Consider the following 18,117-nt stretch of genomic DNA (forward strand, 5'->3'; position numbering starts at 1 on the left):
TGGTGGTAGCCAAGGGCGGACCTTACCTTTAATGTGGATCTTGTGAAAAGGCATACTGACTCAGTGGACCTAGGCAGGATCTGAGAGCCTACATCTGTGTTCCCACCCCAAAGTTGATATAGCTTTGCCTGTAGTGAGTGTGGAGGGCCTAGAGAACTGGCAGAAAGCATGGGGTTTGTCCCCATGTTCAATAACAACTCTGTTTAGAGCTGACTTGCCACTGGCCACACTGGAGAGAGGTGTAAATGCTGTTTTTATTGCCTTTGATAAAATCTGAAAGCACTTCTTCCTTTGAGAGGCCAATACAGGATGAAATGCCCTAGAATCAGTGATTCTTCACAGAGGAACAGACCCAGCAAGAGGCAGCTGGAAGACTCCTGCCTCCCTGACAGCCATTCCAGGGCACTATGTCAGAGTAAGAACAGCATTAAGTGAGGGCTCTTTCTGCAGGCTAACTGCTCTGTATGTGAGCTATGCATATGCGTGATTGTGCATGTGTGCATACATATGTGCACTTGTGTGTATGTATGTCACCTGTGCATGTCTGTGGAGGTCAGAGGTTGATGATAGCTGTCTTCTTTAATTGCTCCCCACTACTATCTGTCTATCTGTCTATCTATCTATCTATCTATCTATCTATCTATCTATCCATCTGTCTATCTATCTATCTATCTATCTATCTATCTATCTATCTATCTATCTATCTATCTTCGAGAAAGAGTTTCACTATGCAATCCTGGCTAACCTGGAACTTGCTAGAACTTGCTATATAGACCAGGCTGGCTTCAAACTCACAGAGATCTGTGTCTGCCTTACAAGGACTTGGACTAAAGGCATGCACCACCATATGTGGTACTTACCACTTTACTTTTAGAGATAGGGTCTCTCACTGAACCTCAATCTATCATTTTGTCTAAGCTTGCTGGCCAGCCAGCTTCCAAGGGCTTCCTGTCTCCATCCCCACTCCCTAGCACGGGGATTACAAGTGTGTACCACCAAGCCCGATTCTGGGCATTTACATGGAAGAGACAAGCATTTTTACCCACTGAGCCACTTCCCAGCCCCTGCAAATTAGCCACTTAACGTTTTGGTGGGAAAGCAAGACTCCAGCTCAACAAAGGGCAGAACAGATGAAAGGACCTGCCCAGTGACTAGAGGGCCAGGGCAGCCTTTTAAGGTCTCAGCAAGTGCTTTTAAGGATCCTCTTCATTCTGTTCTTCCTCTAGACCTTTCTCCATCATGGATCCCCAAATCGGTACTGTCAGACACGGGACTACGCAGAGAGAATCTGCTGGCTGCTTTGGCCAAGGTAAGAAGGTTGCAGCTGTGTGTCCTAGACTTTCCAACAGATTTCCTTTCCCCTGTGACTTAATTTAGGGAAGCAGCAGTGACTCGGCGACTTCCTAATTCATACGTAATGCTTTCTCTTGCTGTCATCAGATGGTATGGTTCAATTCAATATCACTGCCTTTTCCTTTTCCCTTTCCCTTTCTGTTTTCTTAATTAAATAAAACAATGCCATCGCTGGCCATCTAGCATCCTTTGTTTTTCTTTTAATGGTAATTGCACCGAGTGCTGGGGGAACATGAAGGGAGCCCTGTAGAGTTATTAAAAATGTTAAGATGCCTTATGGCTAGATGTCTCAGGCTGGGCGAGATGGGGTGGTGACAGGGTGGTGGTGGGAAGGGGAGCAGAAGCAACATGGTCACCCACCTTGTCAAGATAGGAATAGCTCCAGACTTTCCCGTCGGCGAACATGCGGGACACAATCCGGCCTTGCTTGTCAATGTCTGTCCTCTCGCTCATGGCCCCTCGCTGGAGGCCGGCCAAGCGCCCATTGAAGAAGTAGGAGACATTGACGGCTGCCAGCCCACTGCTTGGGAGCCACAGGAAGGGGCGGCCCACCTGGTCATAGATGATCCTCAGGGTGAATTTCCGGTGGTCATCGTAGATCTTCTCCGTACGGATATTTCGGTCATAATCAATGGACAGGAGATTCCTTCCGTGGACCTGGAGAAACAGAAGGGTCTGGGTTTGAAAGGCTGTGGGGGATCCAGCGGGGGTGATCAAGGAGTAAGTCTGCAGAGGAGGAGGAAACATGATATTCCATTTGCCTGTTAAGCATCAGCATTTCTGTGCACACATAGGAAGTAGCAAGGCTTGTATGGTGCACTGGGACAGAAAGGCTTGTATGGTGCACTGGGACAGAAAGGAGGCTGCTTTGTCAGACATGGCCGCTCTGAGCAGTTAGGTAGCCTGCGCACTGCACAATGACAAAGGTTGCCATCTCAGTCGGGAAGGTGTGCATGGTGAAACTGTGCAGTACCCAAAGCACACAGCTGTATGTCCTAGCCCTGACTCACCAGTTTACCCTTGGAGGAAGACATTTTATATTTTTTCCATAATATAATTCTTTTTTGGGGGGCTATCTTCAGTTACCAAATCTAATAATCTTTAAGGGCAGGTGTTGAGATTTCTTATGAACTATTGTGTGAAGGTGGCTAAAACGGGGTGCAGAGGGCTCAGCAACCCCCAGTTTATAAAGACCAGGGAATGTAAATATAAAAAACTATAACTATACAATTCCAATAGGAAGTCTTTTATTTTAACTACCTAGAGGAAAATCTTGCCATTGTGAGGGATCCCAGACCCCGTTGAAGAAACCTCAGCAGGGCTGTGAATTCCAACAGAGGGAAAAAGTGATTTACTCAGATTTGAAAGGAACAGGGGAACACGTCCAGACATGATTTAATATTTATTTAGAAGTTGATCTGATCAAGAGGAATAAGTCTGTCTCAAAAGGCAGAGCCAGGAGACCGCACTCTGGTTAAGGGCAAAAGAGAGGGACTCCTGAGACCCCAGATGCCCTGAGTGTATAGCTGCAAGTGAATCAGCCCAGACTCTTACAACATAATTTACTACAGCTCCACAAGTCCCTGGGGTGGCTGCTGTGAGTGGGGTGGGGGTGGGGAACAGACATAAACAAGCAGGAGAAGAGCTAGTAGCTGTCTGCTGCCGCCTCACCTGACCCTCCTAATGGCGGCTGTGCTCAGAGAAGACAGTGGTGATAACTTCAGTAATTCTGACAAGATGCACCGGTGCTGAGCTCTGACACAGACACGGGCCAGGTCAGGGACTGCTCAGCCACTGCTCAGTTAGTGCTCACAAAAATGAAGCCCAGTGTCACACAGTAGGGGCTCTGAGACAGCTCAGTAGGTAAGAGTGCTTGCTGTGTAGGCAGGAGGAGCTGAGGTCAGATGCCCCGCATCTGTGTTAGAAGCTCAGTGTGCACCTGTTAGCTCAGTGCTGTGAGGGTGAAGACAGGAAGATGACCGGGGTTTGCTGGACGCCATCTAAGTTCTAGCTTCAGGGACAAACTCTGCCTCAAGAAAATAAGGTGAAGAATGACAAAGCAGTGTGATCTCCAGGCTCGGGCATAGGTGAGCACATGAACACACACACACACACACACACACACACACACACACACACACATAGCAGTGAAGCAGTAGTGTTGGTCTCAACTTAGGTTTGTTTCATCTAGTGTGCTACTTTGTCATTTAACCAGCTCCACAGCTCCCCATGTTAATGTCCACCAAGCGACTGGTGACGTGTAAAGGGTCGAGGGGCCTGTAAAGCATTGTCTCAGTGCTGGAGACAACTTGTGGGGAGATGGAGACTAATGTTAGTGCTACAGTGACCTGTATTCTGGGGTACAGAATACACCCGTGCTTTGTGCACAGGTACATTTTCTAGCTTTCTTTGGGGGCGGGGGCAACCTACAAAGAGTAAGTGGTAGTTGCTGGCTGTATTTTTGGAGAGCTTCCTCAGAAGGAAGCTGAGCACGGGCAGCTTTTGCTTCTCTTACCCTGCTTTGTCCTAAGTGAAAGGCGGCGCAGTAGTTGGCACCCAAGCATTCTCCTTATGAATGTAAGGTGAGGCAGTTCTGTTTTTCTGTTTTTTGTTTTTCCTTTAAGACAGAGTTTCCTACTGTAGCCCAGGCTGGCCTGGAATTCACTTCTATAACTCATGCTGGCCTTAGACTTGTGGCAATCCTTCTGCCTCAGACTCCCATTGACATCACAAGTATGAGCCACCATGAGATGATTTTTGAAGATGGGACCTCTAAGATGGTGACTTGCCGACCCAAGCATCTTCCACGGCCACCCCCATGTACACGAATGGGCTACTGCCAGGCTTTTATCATAACACAAGGTAAACCTATGTCTTACATCAGGTTCTGTTATTTCTTTTAGGTTTTATTTCATCTTATTTTATATGTATGAGGTTTTTTTTTTTTTAAAAAAAAAAAACCTTATTTTTATTTTGTATGCATAGGCGTTTTGCCTGCATGAATGTCTGTGTGAGGGTGTCACATCCCCTGGACCTGGAGTCACAGACAGTTGTGAGCTTCTATGTGAGTGCTGGGAGCTGAACCCAGATTCTCTGTGTGTGTGTGTGGGGGAAGCAGCCAGTGCTCTTAACTGCTGAGCCTTCCATCTCTCCAGTCCTGGTCCTAGGTTTTGTTTGTTTCTTTCTTTCTTTGTTTTTTGAGGCAGGGTTTCTCTGTGTAACTCTGGCTGTCCTGGAACTCACTCTACAAACCAAGCTGGCTTTGAACTCAGAGATCTGTCTATCTCTGCCTCCTAAGTACCCGGACTAAAGGCACGTGCTGCCAGTACCTGGCTGTGTATGGGTGTTTTGTTTGCATGCATATCTGTGTACGATTTGTGTGCAGCACCTATGAAGGCCAGAAGAGGGCGCTATATTTCCTGGGATGGGAGTTGGGAGCTGCCATTTGGGTGCTGGGAACTGAGCCCAGGTCTTCTGAAAAAGCAGCCAGTGCTCTTAGCCACTGAACTATCTCTCCAGCCCCAAGCCTGAGTTACTTCCAATGTCTATAATTAGCTTTTTAAAGTAATGTACACTTTCCTAATACTTTAATAGTTATTGTGTTAGTATTTCATATAATTTATATCATTTAATCTTCACATTTTTTATGGAATCTCTCTCTCTCTCTCTCTCTCTCTCTCTCTCTCTCTCTCTCTCTCTCTCTCTCNCTCTCTCTCTCTCTCTCTCTCTCTCTCTCTCTCTCTCTCTCTCTCTCTCTCCCTCCCTCTCTCTCTCTTTCTGTATGTAGGAACACATGTATGGAGGCCAGATGTCAATATCGGGTGAGGCAGAGTCTCACCCAAGAGTGTGGAGCAGACAGTGAACCCAGGGGTAGAAACAGGAACTCAGGTGGTGGACATCTGGGATGTAAAAGGAAGCTCTGCAGGTTAAGGGGCTTTTCCCACGAACAGACTTGAGGGCCTGGGAAGAGGGCCTGGGAGCTCTAGGAAGAGAGGAGCTTTCTTTCTGTTAAATTGACATGCTGTCTGAATTCTTGGGAACCTTCTCACAAGTCAGTCATCCCCAGAGAAAACGCTCAGGAGGCTATGACTCCCTAGCACACCACTACCCAGGGAAGGCATTTTGAAAATCACTGGTTACTGTTAACTTCGCCAATGTGAAATTTCTATTAAAAGCCCAACCCTTCTCATAATTAAATGTAATAAATTCACAGAAAGCCCCACCAAAGAGTTCAGGCCAGTTGTGTAATCTAATCAAAAATATTTAATTCTAAGGTCATCGTCTATAAGGAGGGTGTTAGGGCTGGGGTTTGAGACAGTGGAGGGACCACCAGGCATGCTCGACTTTCTGTGGGTGCCTGCCCCCCAGTTTAGAGCATGCAGGGGCTTTAATTTAGCCACACTGTTCTCTTATTCCAAATTAAATTACCCGACTCGCAATATTTAAATTAACCTTGAGGCTTCCTGGAGAACATAAAAGTTATTTTGAATTATTTTCACTGCCAGGATCAGCACAATTCCCTCCTCAGCCGGCTCGGCAGGCATTCAGCGATAGAGAAACCAATTTTTAAATTAATACAATTTTGTGTTTGTAAGGAAGCCATTATTTTTAATTATCGGGCATTTTCCTCAGCCTAGCTTCCCCAGTTAATAAAACTCAGCTATTTAGCATGGTTTTTATTTTTGCAGAGGGCAGATTTTGGGAAATAGTTTCGCCTTTGGGATTTCCCCCCAGCGTGTTTTGATCTCACCAAGCGCATGCCTGTCACAGAAAGGCTCGTAAAAAACCCTAAGAAAAGGAAACACTGTCGTCAAAATGGCCCTGCTGAGCTCATCCTGGGTGAGTCTAACTCAGCTCTAGGGGCAACAGGAGCGTGCAATCTGAGAGACACAGAGGAGGAAATTACCCTGTGCTAGCCCCCTCCTAGGAAATGGAATTGTAACACAGCAGGACGGATTTCAGCTAGACACACAGAAGAACCCTTTGCTCACTGGGCTCCCAGGACAGGGAAAGCCAAGGAGATGAACGAGGGAGGAGGTTGTGAGAGTCTGCAGTGATTAAAGGCAGCCAGGCTTGCCTCTGAGTTTAGCTATTCACTTATGCACAGGAAAAGCCTGACTAGGTGACACTCTCGTTCCTTTTCTGGGTTAGTCCTCGGGGACTTAAAGGCACCCATCCCCAGATGCCACTGAATAGGCCCAACACCGTGCAGGGATCAACGTCTGTGCAGACAAAACAAGTTGGTATAAATTTAATATTAGCTTAAATAATGCATCATTAGAGGGAGAGCCTCTGTAAACACATTAAATAATGGATTCCCTGAGCAAACATTATTTTTGGATGACTAGCTCTTTTGGGTGGTGATGGGGGAGGTGAGGAGGGGAAAGATCCAAATCTTGAGTCAGAGTTTGACACTGATTAACTGTGTCATTTCAAAGCCATATCTTTACTGACCGTGCCTCATTTTCCCATTTCTGAGATCAGACGAGATCGGGCGCATTCAGGGTGGTATGGTCGTAGACCATTTTCCCATTTCTGATAGTCAGCAAGATCCCAGTGGGTAGGTTCTTCACCTTAGAATTCCATGTCCCTGGGACGTTGAGTGATCATGGAGGTTGGAAGGGGACATGGCGGGAGCTCTGTCAAGTCTGACCATCTAAAGCACTAATATGGAAAATCAAGACTAGAGAATGTGACTTAGGTCATTGGGGAGCATCAGACATCTGAAGGTGGCTTCAAAGAACAGTGATGAGTTATTCTGGATGGTTCTCCCAACTTAGACCTAAGGCAGATAGAATGGAGTGACCTTTCATGACATCAACTCCAAATCCCATTCATTCATTCATTCATTCATTATTTACTGAGTAACTACTGTGTGCTTGCTACTGTGACAGACAATTTCCCATGGAGATGAGAACAGAGGCAGACGAGCTATGAATGAGAATCTGTAGAGAAGAGAGTGAATATCAGTGAACGGGTGCAGCATGGGGTGGGACCTCAGGCCAGCACAGGGGATGACAGAGAAATTCCCAGAGACTGTGCAGGGACACAAGAAGGACAAGGGAAACTCTGTCCTCAGCAGTCCTCTGTGTCACCACAGGTTACACCTGTGGAGGCTGGCAGAGTCTCAAAGATCCTTACCATAGCCAAGGAGACTGGCCAGTCCCGCTCCCCTCCACTAATCTGCCCCATCCTCACTGGCTTCCTTTCTGCTCAGGATTCAGGAAACCCTGCCCCTGCCAATTCAGGGCCTTCGAACATGCAGGGGTCCTAGCATAGATAATTCCCCCTGAGTCTTCATTTGGTTTTTCAGCTCAGATGACATTTTCCACAGAGTAGACTTGGCTTATCTTGCATCATCCCTGATCTTAACCCAGCTTTTCTTCAGAGCATCGCCACAGTGTTTTGTATGAAATTTGCTTTATCATTGCTTGTGTGTAACACTTAGGGTGTATGTGTGTGTGTGTGTGATGTGTCTCCCCATACCATCCTAAATAATGAATTCTTGCTTGTGTATATGTGCTTGGGAAGTTGAGACAGTAGGATTGGAAATTTGAAGCCATCCTGGGCCACGTAGTAAGACCTTGTCTTAAAAAGCAACAGGAAAAAAATGCCCCACCCCTGACACTTACTAGAGCCACACACTCATTGGTACAGGGTCATGCCACAGCCACCAATCTTGGCTCGGAATGTATACAATGCTAGCTGTCCCTTCCTACCCTGGGCACCCCAAATCTACTTCCTTATCCCCCATCCCATTCTCCTTCACCTGTTTCCTGTCCTGCATTTCTACTCTGCAGGTCCTGGTGCCTCCTAGCTAACTCAGCCTGGTTCCTTTACCCATGAAAGAAGGGGGGTGGGTAGAAAGGGGAAGAAACAGCTGGGGGACTGCAGTCTGAGACTGGGGATGGGTACTCTACAAACTCTCTTTTCCCTTTCTCCAGATAAACTTGAGGGCTCTGGAAAAAATCATAACCACAACCTACCAACAAGGGGGCTGGAGAGAAGGCTCAGCAGCTAAGAGCATGTGTTAAGGACCTGGGTTGAATCCCGGGCATCCTGCTCACAACTGCCTGCTATCCAACTTCAGGGAATCTAAATACCTCCTTCTTGACAATGAGGGTGCATGCGCACACTCCTCACACACACACAGTTGAAAACAAATCGTTAACACAACAGCAGCAGCAGCAGCAGCAGCAGCAACAACAACAAAAGTCTTTATAATACAATATACATTGTCCAAAAGTGAAGTACTCTTTGCTTAGGGAATTCATGGTTTAATGTGAACCCAGAGGGTTGCCCCTCTAATTATGTATAATTTAAACTAATATTCAAATTCAAGGTGCTGCAAATGGTTCTGGAGAGATTAGCCATGTTCGCAAGGTCACGTGGGCTCTTGTTTGTTTTGGCCACAAATACATACTGAGTGGTTAGTAACTGTTAGGTCAAGACGACAGTAGGCACTGGACAGAGAAAACCTTTCTAGGCCGGTGAAGAATGCATGCATCAGGCATGAAGGACCTAATGCAGGCCTTTGAGAAGATAGTGTGGTAACAGACGTGCTGCGTGGGCCCTCCCCAGAGCTGAGTTCAGGATGGTATGGTCATATGTACACGTACATGCCCACCCCCAACCTTGTCCCGAGACGTTATGATTTGCTACACAAGTAAAAGCAATGCCCGCCAGTATGTAACTGTGGTGTCATACTAATTATACAGCAACCAAAACAAAATCACTAACTCCCACTTCATATTGGAACGCTGCTTTACACTGATATCAGCGTCGGATGGAAGATTATCTTGGAAGCAATTTTTCTTTTGTTCTGATACCTACCTGTATAGCTATTGCTTGCATTTGCAATTTCTATGTAAATCACAATCAAGAAGAAATACCCTAGTGTCATAGGCCCTCGTTTCTTAGAGAGAGTCAGGCACAGATCCATGTTAGGAAAGAGAAGGGGTTTTAAATCTTAATGGGAAGGTTCGTTTTCGTTGCCTCTCCCAGAAGCTGAGGAGAAAGACTATCCGGGTGTGGGAGCCACACTTCTAGTTTGCCTTGTGGCCAGGTTTTGGAGGAAGGACACAGAATACATTTACTGCTTTCCCTGCTCCCCCCCTGCCCCTGCAGGCTACATGGCTCCCTTGTGAGGGTCAGGATTGGACAAGTGACCAGACACTGGCCAATCACAGGGTCTCCATCTCCCTAACCAGTGACTGCAGCAGGGACATGAACTGCACCCATGCTAAGCCAATCACAGTTCCTCCGTGGGATCTTTTTAAAAATTTTTATCTTTTAATGCAGAGACTCTGTCCTCTGGTCTTACTAAGCAGAGATGATGTAAGATTTTGGCCAAGTCTTTTTGACCCCCCCCCCCCGCCCCTGCCCCTCCCTCCCCACCAGTGTGAAGAGAGTACCAGCCTACTGTACAAGAAAATTAGGTCAACAACCAAAGTGAATACTTTGAGAGGGAGCAAGAGGAGAGCAATGTTAACTGGGTGACATGTGGGAGTCGCTAGGGCCATCTCCTCCCTCATGGTGGCCCGCTGTGTGACACAATGCATGCCCCCATTTTGCCATGCTATCCTGATTATGATTATTGTGATCATTCTGATTGGCAGATAGATAGATTCTGGACAGACATGGGCGCGTGCGCTTCAAACTTCTACCTTTTTAGGGTAGGGGAAAATTTAATTGGTAAACATGGCCTAAAGAGGCCATGTTTATCACATCTTCCCATCCTTACTTGTCACCAGTATGGTGCTGTGGCATGTTCAGGGAGCTGAGGGTTGCTGTGAAGCAGTTGGCTCTGAAAAGCCAGGCAGATCAGTGAGAGGCACAGAGGAAATCACCAAGAGGGACTCTTCCAAGAAAGAGACAAGTCTTTGCCTCTCGCGACCTTGGACTGATCCTTCCAATTCCCTCTACGGCACTGCCATCTTACATGTTCCCAGTCTGTATTGGCTAGTTTTGTGTCAACTTGACACAGCTGGAGTTATCACAGAGAAAGGAGCTTCAGTTGAGGAAATGCCTCCATGAGATACAACTGTCAGGCATTTTCTCAATTAGTGATCAAGGGGAAAAGGCCCCTTGTGGGTGGTGCCATCTCTGGGCTGGTAGTCTTGGTTCTATAAGAGAGCAGGCTGAGCAAGCCAGGGGAGGCAAGCTAGTAAGGAACATCCCTCCATGGCCTCTGCATCAGCTCCTGCTTCCTGACCTGCTTGAGTTCCAGTCCTGCATCCTTTGGTGATGAACAGCAGTATGGAAATGTAAGCTGAATAAACCCTTTCCTCCCCAACTTGCTTCTTGGTCATGATGTTTGTGCAGGAATAGAAACCCTGACTAAGACACAGTCCAACAGGAGGAATATGCGGTGCTTTCTTTGGCTAAAACATATTTCTGATCAGAGGACAAGGCAGGTCACCAAGAGGGGTTAGGGCTTCACTGGCTGTTCTGCTACAGGAAAGTTCTTTGCCGGGAATTTTGGACCCATGTCAACATTGGACTTCACAACCGCAAGTGGTCACTTGTAGGAACTGGCTGGTGCTAAGGAGAGGCCAGGCCATCTGGTTTAGTGTGTAACAATGGCCAGGTGCTCCCGAGCTCCCGAGACTCATGCTGTTCTTGTCCTGGGGGCCCAACCTATGTCATGCCGGGACCAGCTACATCTTCATGTCCCTGCCTGGTCTCTTTATCCTATAAGGCATGGCTGGGGTCACACTGTCTCCCACACCTGTTTTGGTTTTCAGTAGTCTGGCCTTTCTCCATTAGCTGGCTCAGAGTCTGGCACAGCCTTCCTGGTCTACAGGATCACGTGGAAGGTCTCTTGGAAGTCAGCACTGCACGGCAGCCAGGCTTGCTGCCAAATCCTATTAATCATGTGTGTTGCAACTCTCTCAGGCCTCTGCGCTTCTCTCTCTTTTTCCCCTGCTGGAGACCAGTTTCTAGTTTGCATTACTGTAACAGCTCTGAGACGTCCCTCTCCTCCTGTCTGGTCTCCTCCTCGTCTGTCTTCCTCTGCACCCCGGGAAGCTGGAGAGATCTTTCTAATCCACCAATCCCCACACATCACTCTACTAATTAAGCCCTGGGACAACTCTCCATGGCCCTCAGGATAAATACCGGCCTCATATAATATTCCCTTCCTTGTGGCCTGGCCACTTTTTCTCTGGTCTCATGAGTTTCGGAGGTTTTCTGAACTGGATACCCCTACTCCAGTATCCTGGCTGCCTTCCTTGAGGGTGTCTTTCGATGTTTAGAAATTTCTTTTCTGTATCTTGCCTGGCTAATTCCTGCTGCTCTTCAGAACCAACTCTGACTTCCCTGAAGCCCTCCCTGGCTCCTTGTGAACCTCATGCTCTGACTTGGGTTCCCCAAATCTTTCATTTTCTCCCTGGCCATTGGAAAGGTAATTTTTCAAACTTCTTTGGGATTAACCCGACTGTGCTATCCTGGGTGTGAGGAAGAAACTCATGTCACATTCATGCTGACTTGCCATGCTCCCTTGAAGTGTTCAAACTTTTCTTCTTCTATAGAAAGCCTCAGGGGCCATGTGTGCTTGATGTGGTGGGACCCCAATGTCAAGCAACTTGGTCTCGTCATCATTAAGAATTGCTGTGTGACTCATTTGGACTGTGATGGGTGAAGCTTTTGAAACTTCAGGGCCTACTTGTTACCTGGGCCATGGATTACCTGTTCCTGGCTGCTACCCACCGTATGTGCCCCTTTCTTGGTGGAACCAGTTTAACACTGTGTCTCTTGCAACATCCTCTTTGCCAGATCTCAAGCTCCCTTGGTAGAAGGACTCAGCTTTCCTATTCTCTAACCTACTCATTCTGCGGTGTTAAACAAAGACTGGGCAATCATTAAACTCTTGTCTAAGTGGATGCAAGATGCTTGGCCTCATGGGATGTCAGAGAAGGAGTAAAAGGAGACGCCAAGGCTGGCCACAGGGAGGGAGAGAAGTCCAGATCTCCCTGCTCTGGGGCAGCCTGGTTGCTGTGGGGGCCGACAGATGTGGCTAGTTTACGGCTACAAAGTTCCTATAGGGAGCTCAAGAAGCCCAGGGGGTTGGGGGAAGGGCACGCCAAGGTTCCCCAATCCACACTGCACTCTGCTCCTCCCCCACACCTTTCCTCCAACGGCTCCCCCACCGTTTCCAGGAGTTTCTTTTATTTCATTCACTAAACAGTTTATGAACTGAATTAAAATAAATGAGATGCAAATAAATTCCAGGCTTTCTCCCTCATTTTCAAATTACATTTTCAGTCCACTCAACCTGTTATAATCTCATAGTGATTTTCATTTAAGAGAGCTAAATGGATATGTGATTATTGTTACAGGAACGAACACCAGACAATTAAATGTTGAGGTGTTGATAGATAAAACTGTGTTTTGATTTGCATAAACACGATGCCAGCAAGTCTAACCCTGGCAGAAACTCAGTTATAAGACTTGCGTGCCTAACTTCTGTTAATTACCACAAGTACCATTATTAAGAATTTTAATATTCAGAGTTGGGATTATTGCCATTTTATTTCAGGGCCACATTTATCTTTATTTTGAAAACTTAGTCAAAATGCATAACTAATTTATCAAGGAAAAGGCACGATTACTACTTATAATCAACTTCTACAGTGCAGCATATCAAAAATCAATTACCCAGCCCTGAATCCAGTCATTAAGGATTTAGCCACTAATCTCATTCCATTTTTGTCTTTAGGAAGATATTGCGGCTTGCAACTTTGCAGATATCAGCAGAGGAAGAAAAACATGGGAGTGTGCTGATAACCTAATGTGGAGAATTAAACTCTAGCCAGACAAAGGCAGAATCTTAATATGGAGTGGCCTGGCTCTGCGGGGAGGTCACCTGGCTGGCTGCCTTTCAGAAATTATGACCTAAGTTTGGCAGGTGCTCACTCCTCTGCTCCCAGGGACTCTAAAGCATTGTTTTGACTTTGCTCTGTGGATGGCTGTCTTCCTAGGGCCTCTCCTGACCGACAATTATCTTAGGTCTTTATTAGTCAGCTTCTTGGCTGTCTCCTCTTTCATGTCCCTTGCCCCTGGATGAAAGTGTCGGAGCTCTGCTTTGTGTGACATCTACCTTAAGTGTCTGGCACAAGGGCCTGACTCTTAAGTGCTCAGTAAACATGTGTTGGGGGTGAGGCAGACAGGTTTGTGGGACTCCTCTCCTTACCTGGGGAGAAGGGTTGTCACCGTGGTAGAAGTAGGTCTCTCTGTGTGACAGGATCTGACAGAAGCAGGGTTCACAGTGCTCTGATCATCTAAACAGGGAGATGTGTGGGACTGTGGCTAAGGATACTGGCCAGAGAACAAGCTAGATAGATGGACCTGGGGTCAAATCCTGGCTTCGAAGGCCTTGGGTTTTAGCTATGGTGTCCTGACATTTAATTAGCATCCTTGAATCTCTGTTTCCCATTTGAGAACTGGGATAGTTATGATCCCAACAGGCCACTGAGAAGGTTCTAGTAATTCAGATAAACTATTTGACTTAGCATCCATAGCATGGAGGTCCTTAATAGGCGTGCCTCAGTCAGCTTTGCACGGATGTCCTCAAGAAGTGTTTTTGTTAACTGGTCAAGACTTCCTTCTGCCTGTTTCTCTCTCTCTCTCTCTCTCTCTCTCTCTCTCTCTCTCTCTCTCTCTCTCTCTCTTTCTCTTTTTGTGACCACATACTATCCCCAAGGGACCTATCTTCACATATGCTGTGATCATCTCTGTCTGCCATTTTTCAGAAGAATATCACTTCTTGGCTGTGAAGAGCACACTTTATGCTTTTGTTCTTCCAGTATCTAGCAAATTACCAAGCGTGTGGTGGGAACCAGACTTGTATTGTCTAGATAGTGAATTTGGGGGGCAGGGAGGAGATGGCAGGTGCAGAAAGAAGGCCAATACCTTCTCCAGGGAGGCATCCAGTGCATCTATCCCCAGGGACTGCTGCCTGTCCATCTCGGGAAATGGAGGGATTGTCTTTTAAACCCAGAGGAATACATCTTCCGCCTTCTGAAAGTGGAAAGGTGTTCTGGAGGCCTGACATTCCCTCTGCCGTGTGAGGAAGCGACCCGTCCCCTCCGAGTCCGAAAGGGGCAAGAGTGGATGGACCCACTTACCCGAAGCTTCCTCCCAAAGATGGTGACTTTGCCTTTGATCTGTTCCTTCCTCAGGCGCCACTCGATGGAGTTCAGGCCATTCTCCATGGGCAGAGAGATGTTGCAGCGCCCAATGGTGGGGGTGATGGTGCCTGCGAGGACGTGGGGCTCACTGTGGAAGCTGACAGCCATGCCGTTGGCGTACATCACCCGCAGGGTTCCATTATTGCAGAGCTGGTAGCTGTTTCGCACTTGATCTGGAAGAACGTGAGTCGCGGGGGTGGGGGTGGGGAGAGAAATTATCCACTCGATTAGTCAGGAGAGAATAGAACCCCTATTTTTACAGGTTTCCATGGTACTTTGCAGCTGTCAGTCTGAGGCTGCCTTCAATTAGCACACACACAATGGAAAGGTGAGAGAGAAGATGCTACTGATCCACGGGAAGGAAAACATTATTAATATGTGGCACTCCAGAAATAATTATGCCGTGATATTTTTCTTTTACTCACTGAAGACTATTAATAGCACATTTAAACATTTAAAGATGTCTATTGCCTACACAATTTGTGTCAATCAAATCCCTGAACTTTAACATATATATTTTAGCTTGTATGAAAAAAAATAAATGAAAGGCACACTACTTCAATTTTTTCCTCCCCTTTGGCCTATCATCTAACCCGAGGTTGATGGTCTAGCCACAGGTCAGATGCACTGCAAAGCAAGCCCAGGGTTCAACAGCACAGGGAAGAGAAAAACCTACCTTCTCTTCTTTCTGCAGCTGCCTGTATCACTATATTACCAAAGAACTTGGGAAGCATACGCAGTGTGTGGTAGATAGAGACAGTAGGTGCTGATAATGTGTGTTTATCTTCCCAAATAGAATCTACACCAGTCAATCAGACTTCTGACCTTTTCCCGTACCAAAGAATCACACGCAGGAGCCCGTTTTTATAGGCACACTGTTTGCACATCATCTGGGTGAGGGAGCCAGGCTGGGCTGGCCTCTGAGATGCCAGCTTTAGGGGAGTGAGCAAGGGTGTACCTGTCACTCAGTGACTCCAGCCATCATACAGAGGGACAGAATCTACATCATTAATCATCTGGCAGAGCAGAAATAAAGCCATTGAAACAGGCTTTGCCGAGGGATAATAGTCTAGAAATGTCATCATTTATCTACTGAGACGACACTTTTATCCTTTGACAACCGGCTAGCCCACCGACATTATATCTTAATTAAAGGAAAAAAATTAATCTGCAAAATGCTGTTTCTTGCCAGCCTCTGTGCTTGCCCTGGACTGCAATACAACGAAAACAGCGGGTGGTCAGAGCCCTTGGGGATCTGGGGGCCTGGCAGGAGATTGCTCAAGAGCTTGGATCCCAGGCCAACCAACTCAATAAAAACATGTTTGCAGTAGAGAATCAGAATGGAATGATGAAACCAAGGCAGCCCTGGAGAATAAACAGTACTTGAGACAATAATGACACAGGTTGGAGTTTTAGAGGGTGAAGAGAAAAATGGAAGATAAGAAATGGGAAAAAAGCAGTTGGGGAATAAACTCAGATAGTTTTAGATATGTAGATTTCTCCTGCTAACTAAGCCTTTGGTGAGAGGGTACGACATGTCCCTGTGTCTGAGAGGTTTATTTTTATTTTATTTCCCCCCATGAGGCTGTTTTCTGGTAGAGTGGGTTTGCTGTTGACATCTGTGTGAGACAGAGAGCTGAGGAGTGTTTTGGATGTTTAGAAGTCCTCTCAGGTAAGGGATTGCTGGCTCTGGGGCTGCAGATAAGCTTGGAGCGGAGGCTGGCTGGGGCCTTACCTTGTACCACTGTATAGGAGGCCTCCACGGAGGAGAGGTTGGTGATCACAGTGACGTCATCATCCCGGTTGGAGTTCTCAATGTCAATGGTGATAGACTTCTCCATTTCCCGGTGCAGACTGGTCACCACCCCCGTGGGGCGGGTCACATTGGTCAGACGGCCCTCGTGGTCATAGCTGGAGGAAAGAAACACGAGTTGGAAGCACAGTCTGTGGAGATAGAAGTTTCCTTGGCACTTAGACATACAGAAAGGCCAGGGCCACAGGGGCAGAGAAAGAGAAACCCCAGAGGGAGTGTGTGTGTGTGTGTGTGTGTGTGTGTGCCCGTAATCACAGTGTCCTTTCTCCAGTCCCTAAACCACGGTTTGCCTCAGGCATTTGAGATTGTCCAAGGCTTCATCTTTGGCAGTGGTCCCACCTCATTCCATTCTTCACCTTGTAGACCTCTCACAAGTCAGCCAGGGCCAAACAGCACCTCCATATCCTGGGTACAGAACCAATAACAGCTTGGTCATGTAGTTCCAAGTCAACCGAGCTCAGATACTCTAGCCTGCTGGGAGACTCCTGGATCTCAGCTGTCCTCAGTATCCATGTCTGACCATGCCATGGTCACACTTGCTGCCTGCAAACTCCCCAGAGAGAGTTCTTTATAGATCTATGTTGTCTTCACCCCTTTCTAGGTAGGTGGATCTGGTTTTGCTGCTTCCAGGTAAAGAGTATTTGTCCTCGCTAAATGACCGCTGTTCTTAGACCTTTTAGACATTGGGGAGGAAAATGGCTCTTCCTGTGGTCTGTATACGGAAGCCTCCGAGCTCTCCTGCACTGGCCTTTACAACCAGGAGCGATGGGGAGGAGGATGGAGCAGTGAAGCGTCTGCTTAGAGAATGTAAAAGGATACACGTCTGGACCTCTAGCTGAGGGGCTGGGAAGAGGAACTCAATTGGCAGGTTCTGAGTGACGGGTCCAGTTTGTGGGTGGGAATGAGATTCTCTATGGAGGAGCCCATGGAGAAGCAGTGGGGGGGGATTACTGATAAGACACAGAGGGATCAGGGATACTTGGGACAGAAATGAGTCGAGGAATGGCCTGGGAATTGTTATCCTGAGGGAGAAGAGGAAACTGAAGCTCCGTGGATGCTAAGCTACAGGGCCAGTGGGGCGGAGGTGGTGAGGGTGCCAGGAAGCTCATTGAGCTGGGGTCCAGCCTATTGTCTCTGTCCCATCCCTCGCCTAGAGCAGTATGCCCTGAAAATCCAGATAGCATCTTCCCTGAAAAGGCTTGATGCTGTTACCATGGAGGGCACCCAGGCTTTCTCAGCCAAAGGGGGTCCTTCTGTCTTTTTTTTTTCCTACTAAAGCAGCAGTTTCTCAGATGGGGGTCTGAAGATTCTATTTACACTAGTGACAAATTAGAACCACACTGAAGGATCAGCTATTAAAGATTATTAAATAATTACCTATACATAAGACAGAAACCTAGGCGGCTGTCAAAATGAACAGCGTGGGCTCCTATTTATCGGCACGCATTTATGTGCACACTGCACACACACAGACACAGGGTTGAGTGGAAAAGGAAAAACAAAGTACATTTTGTCCCCAGCACATGCGTTTCCAAGCGTAGATAAGGATCTCTGAAAATACGAACGTATAAGTATTAAATGGTATTTTTCTGTGTGGGATTTTTGACTAATTGTTGTTTTATTTGAATATTCCTATAGTTTAGTAATTGTAGCTTCCTTTCATATTTTAGATGCATAAAAGTGTTTTAAAATAAGAAAGTGATGCAATGATAATGTTTGGGCTTCAGGTGTCTTGCACAGTGCTCAGCAGCAGAGGTCAAC

At 46.9% G+C, this 18,117-nt stretch overlaps 1 protein-coding gene across 7 annotated transcripts in view; it reads right to left on the reverse strand.

Moving 5' to 3' along the window:
• Positions 1-18,117, reverse strand: part of Tenm2 (teneurin transmembrane protein 2) — a 928,441-nt gene that overhangs the window by 13,942 nt on the left and 896,382 nt on the right. For all 7 annotated transcript variants that reach the window (XM_029483889.1, XM_029483894.1, XM_029483891.1 and 4 more), the window contains 3 exons: positions 16,279-16,454; positions 14,481-14,716; positions 1,714-2,010 (listed from right to left, as the gene is read on the reverse strand). In XM_029483889.1, the coding sequence (XP_029339749.1) occupies positions 1,714-2,010; positions 14,481-14,716; positions 16,279-16,454 (709 nt within the window). The remainder of the gene's footprint in view (positions 1-1,713; positions 2,011-14,480; positions 14,717-16,278; positions 16,455-18,117) is intronic.

Source organism: Mus caroli, chromosome 11 (assembly GCF_900094665.2).
Source record: "Mus caroli chromosome 11, CAROLI_EIJ_v1.1, whole genome shotgun sequence".
Taxonomy (NCBI): domain Eukaryota; kingdom Metazoa; phylum Chordata; class Mammalia; order Rodentia; family Muridae; genus Mus; species Mus caroli.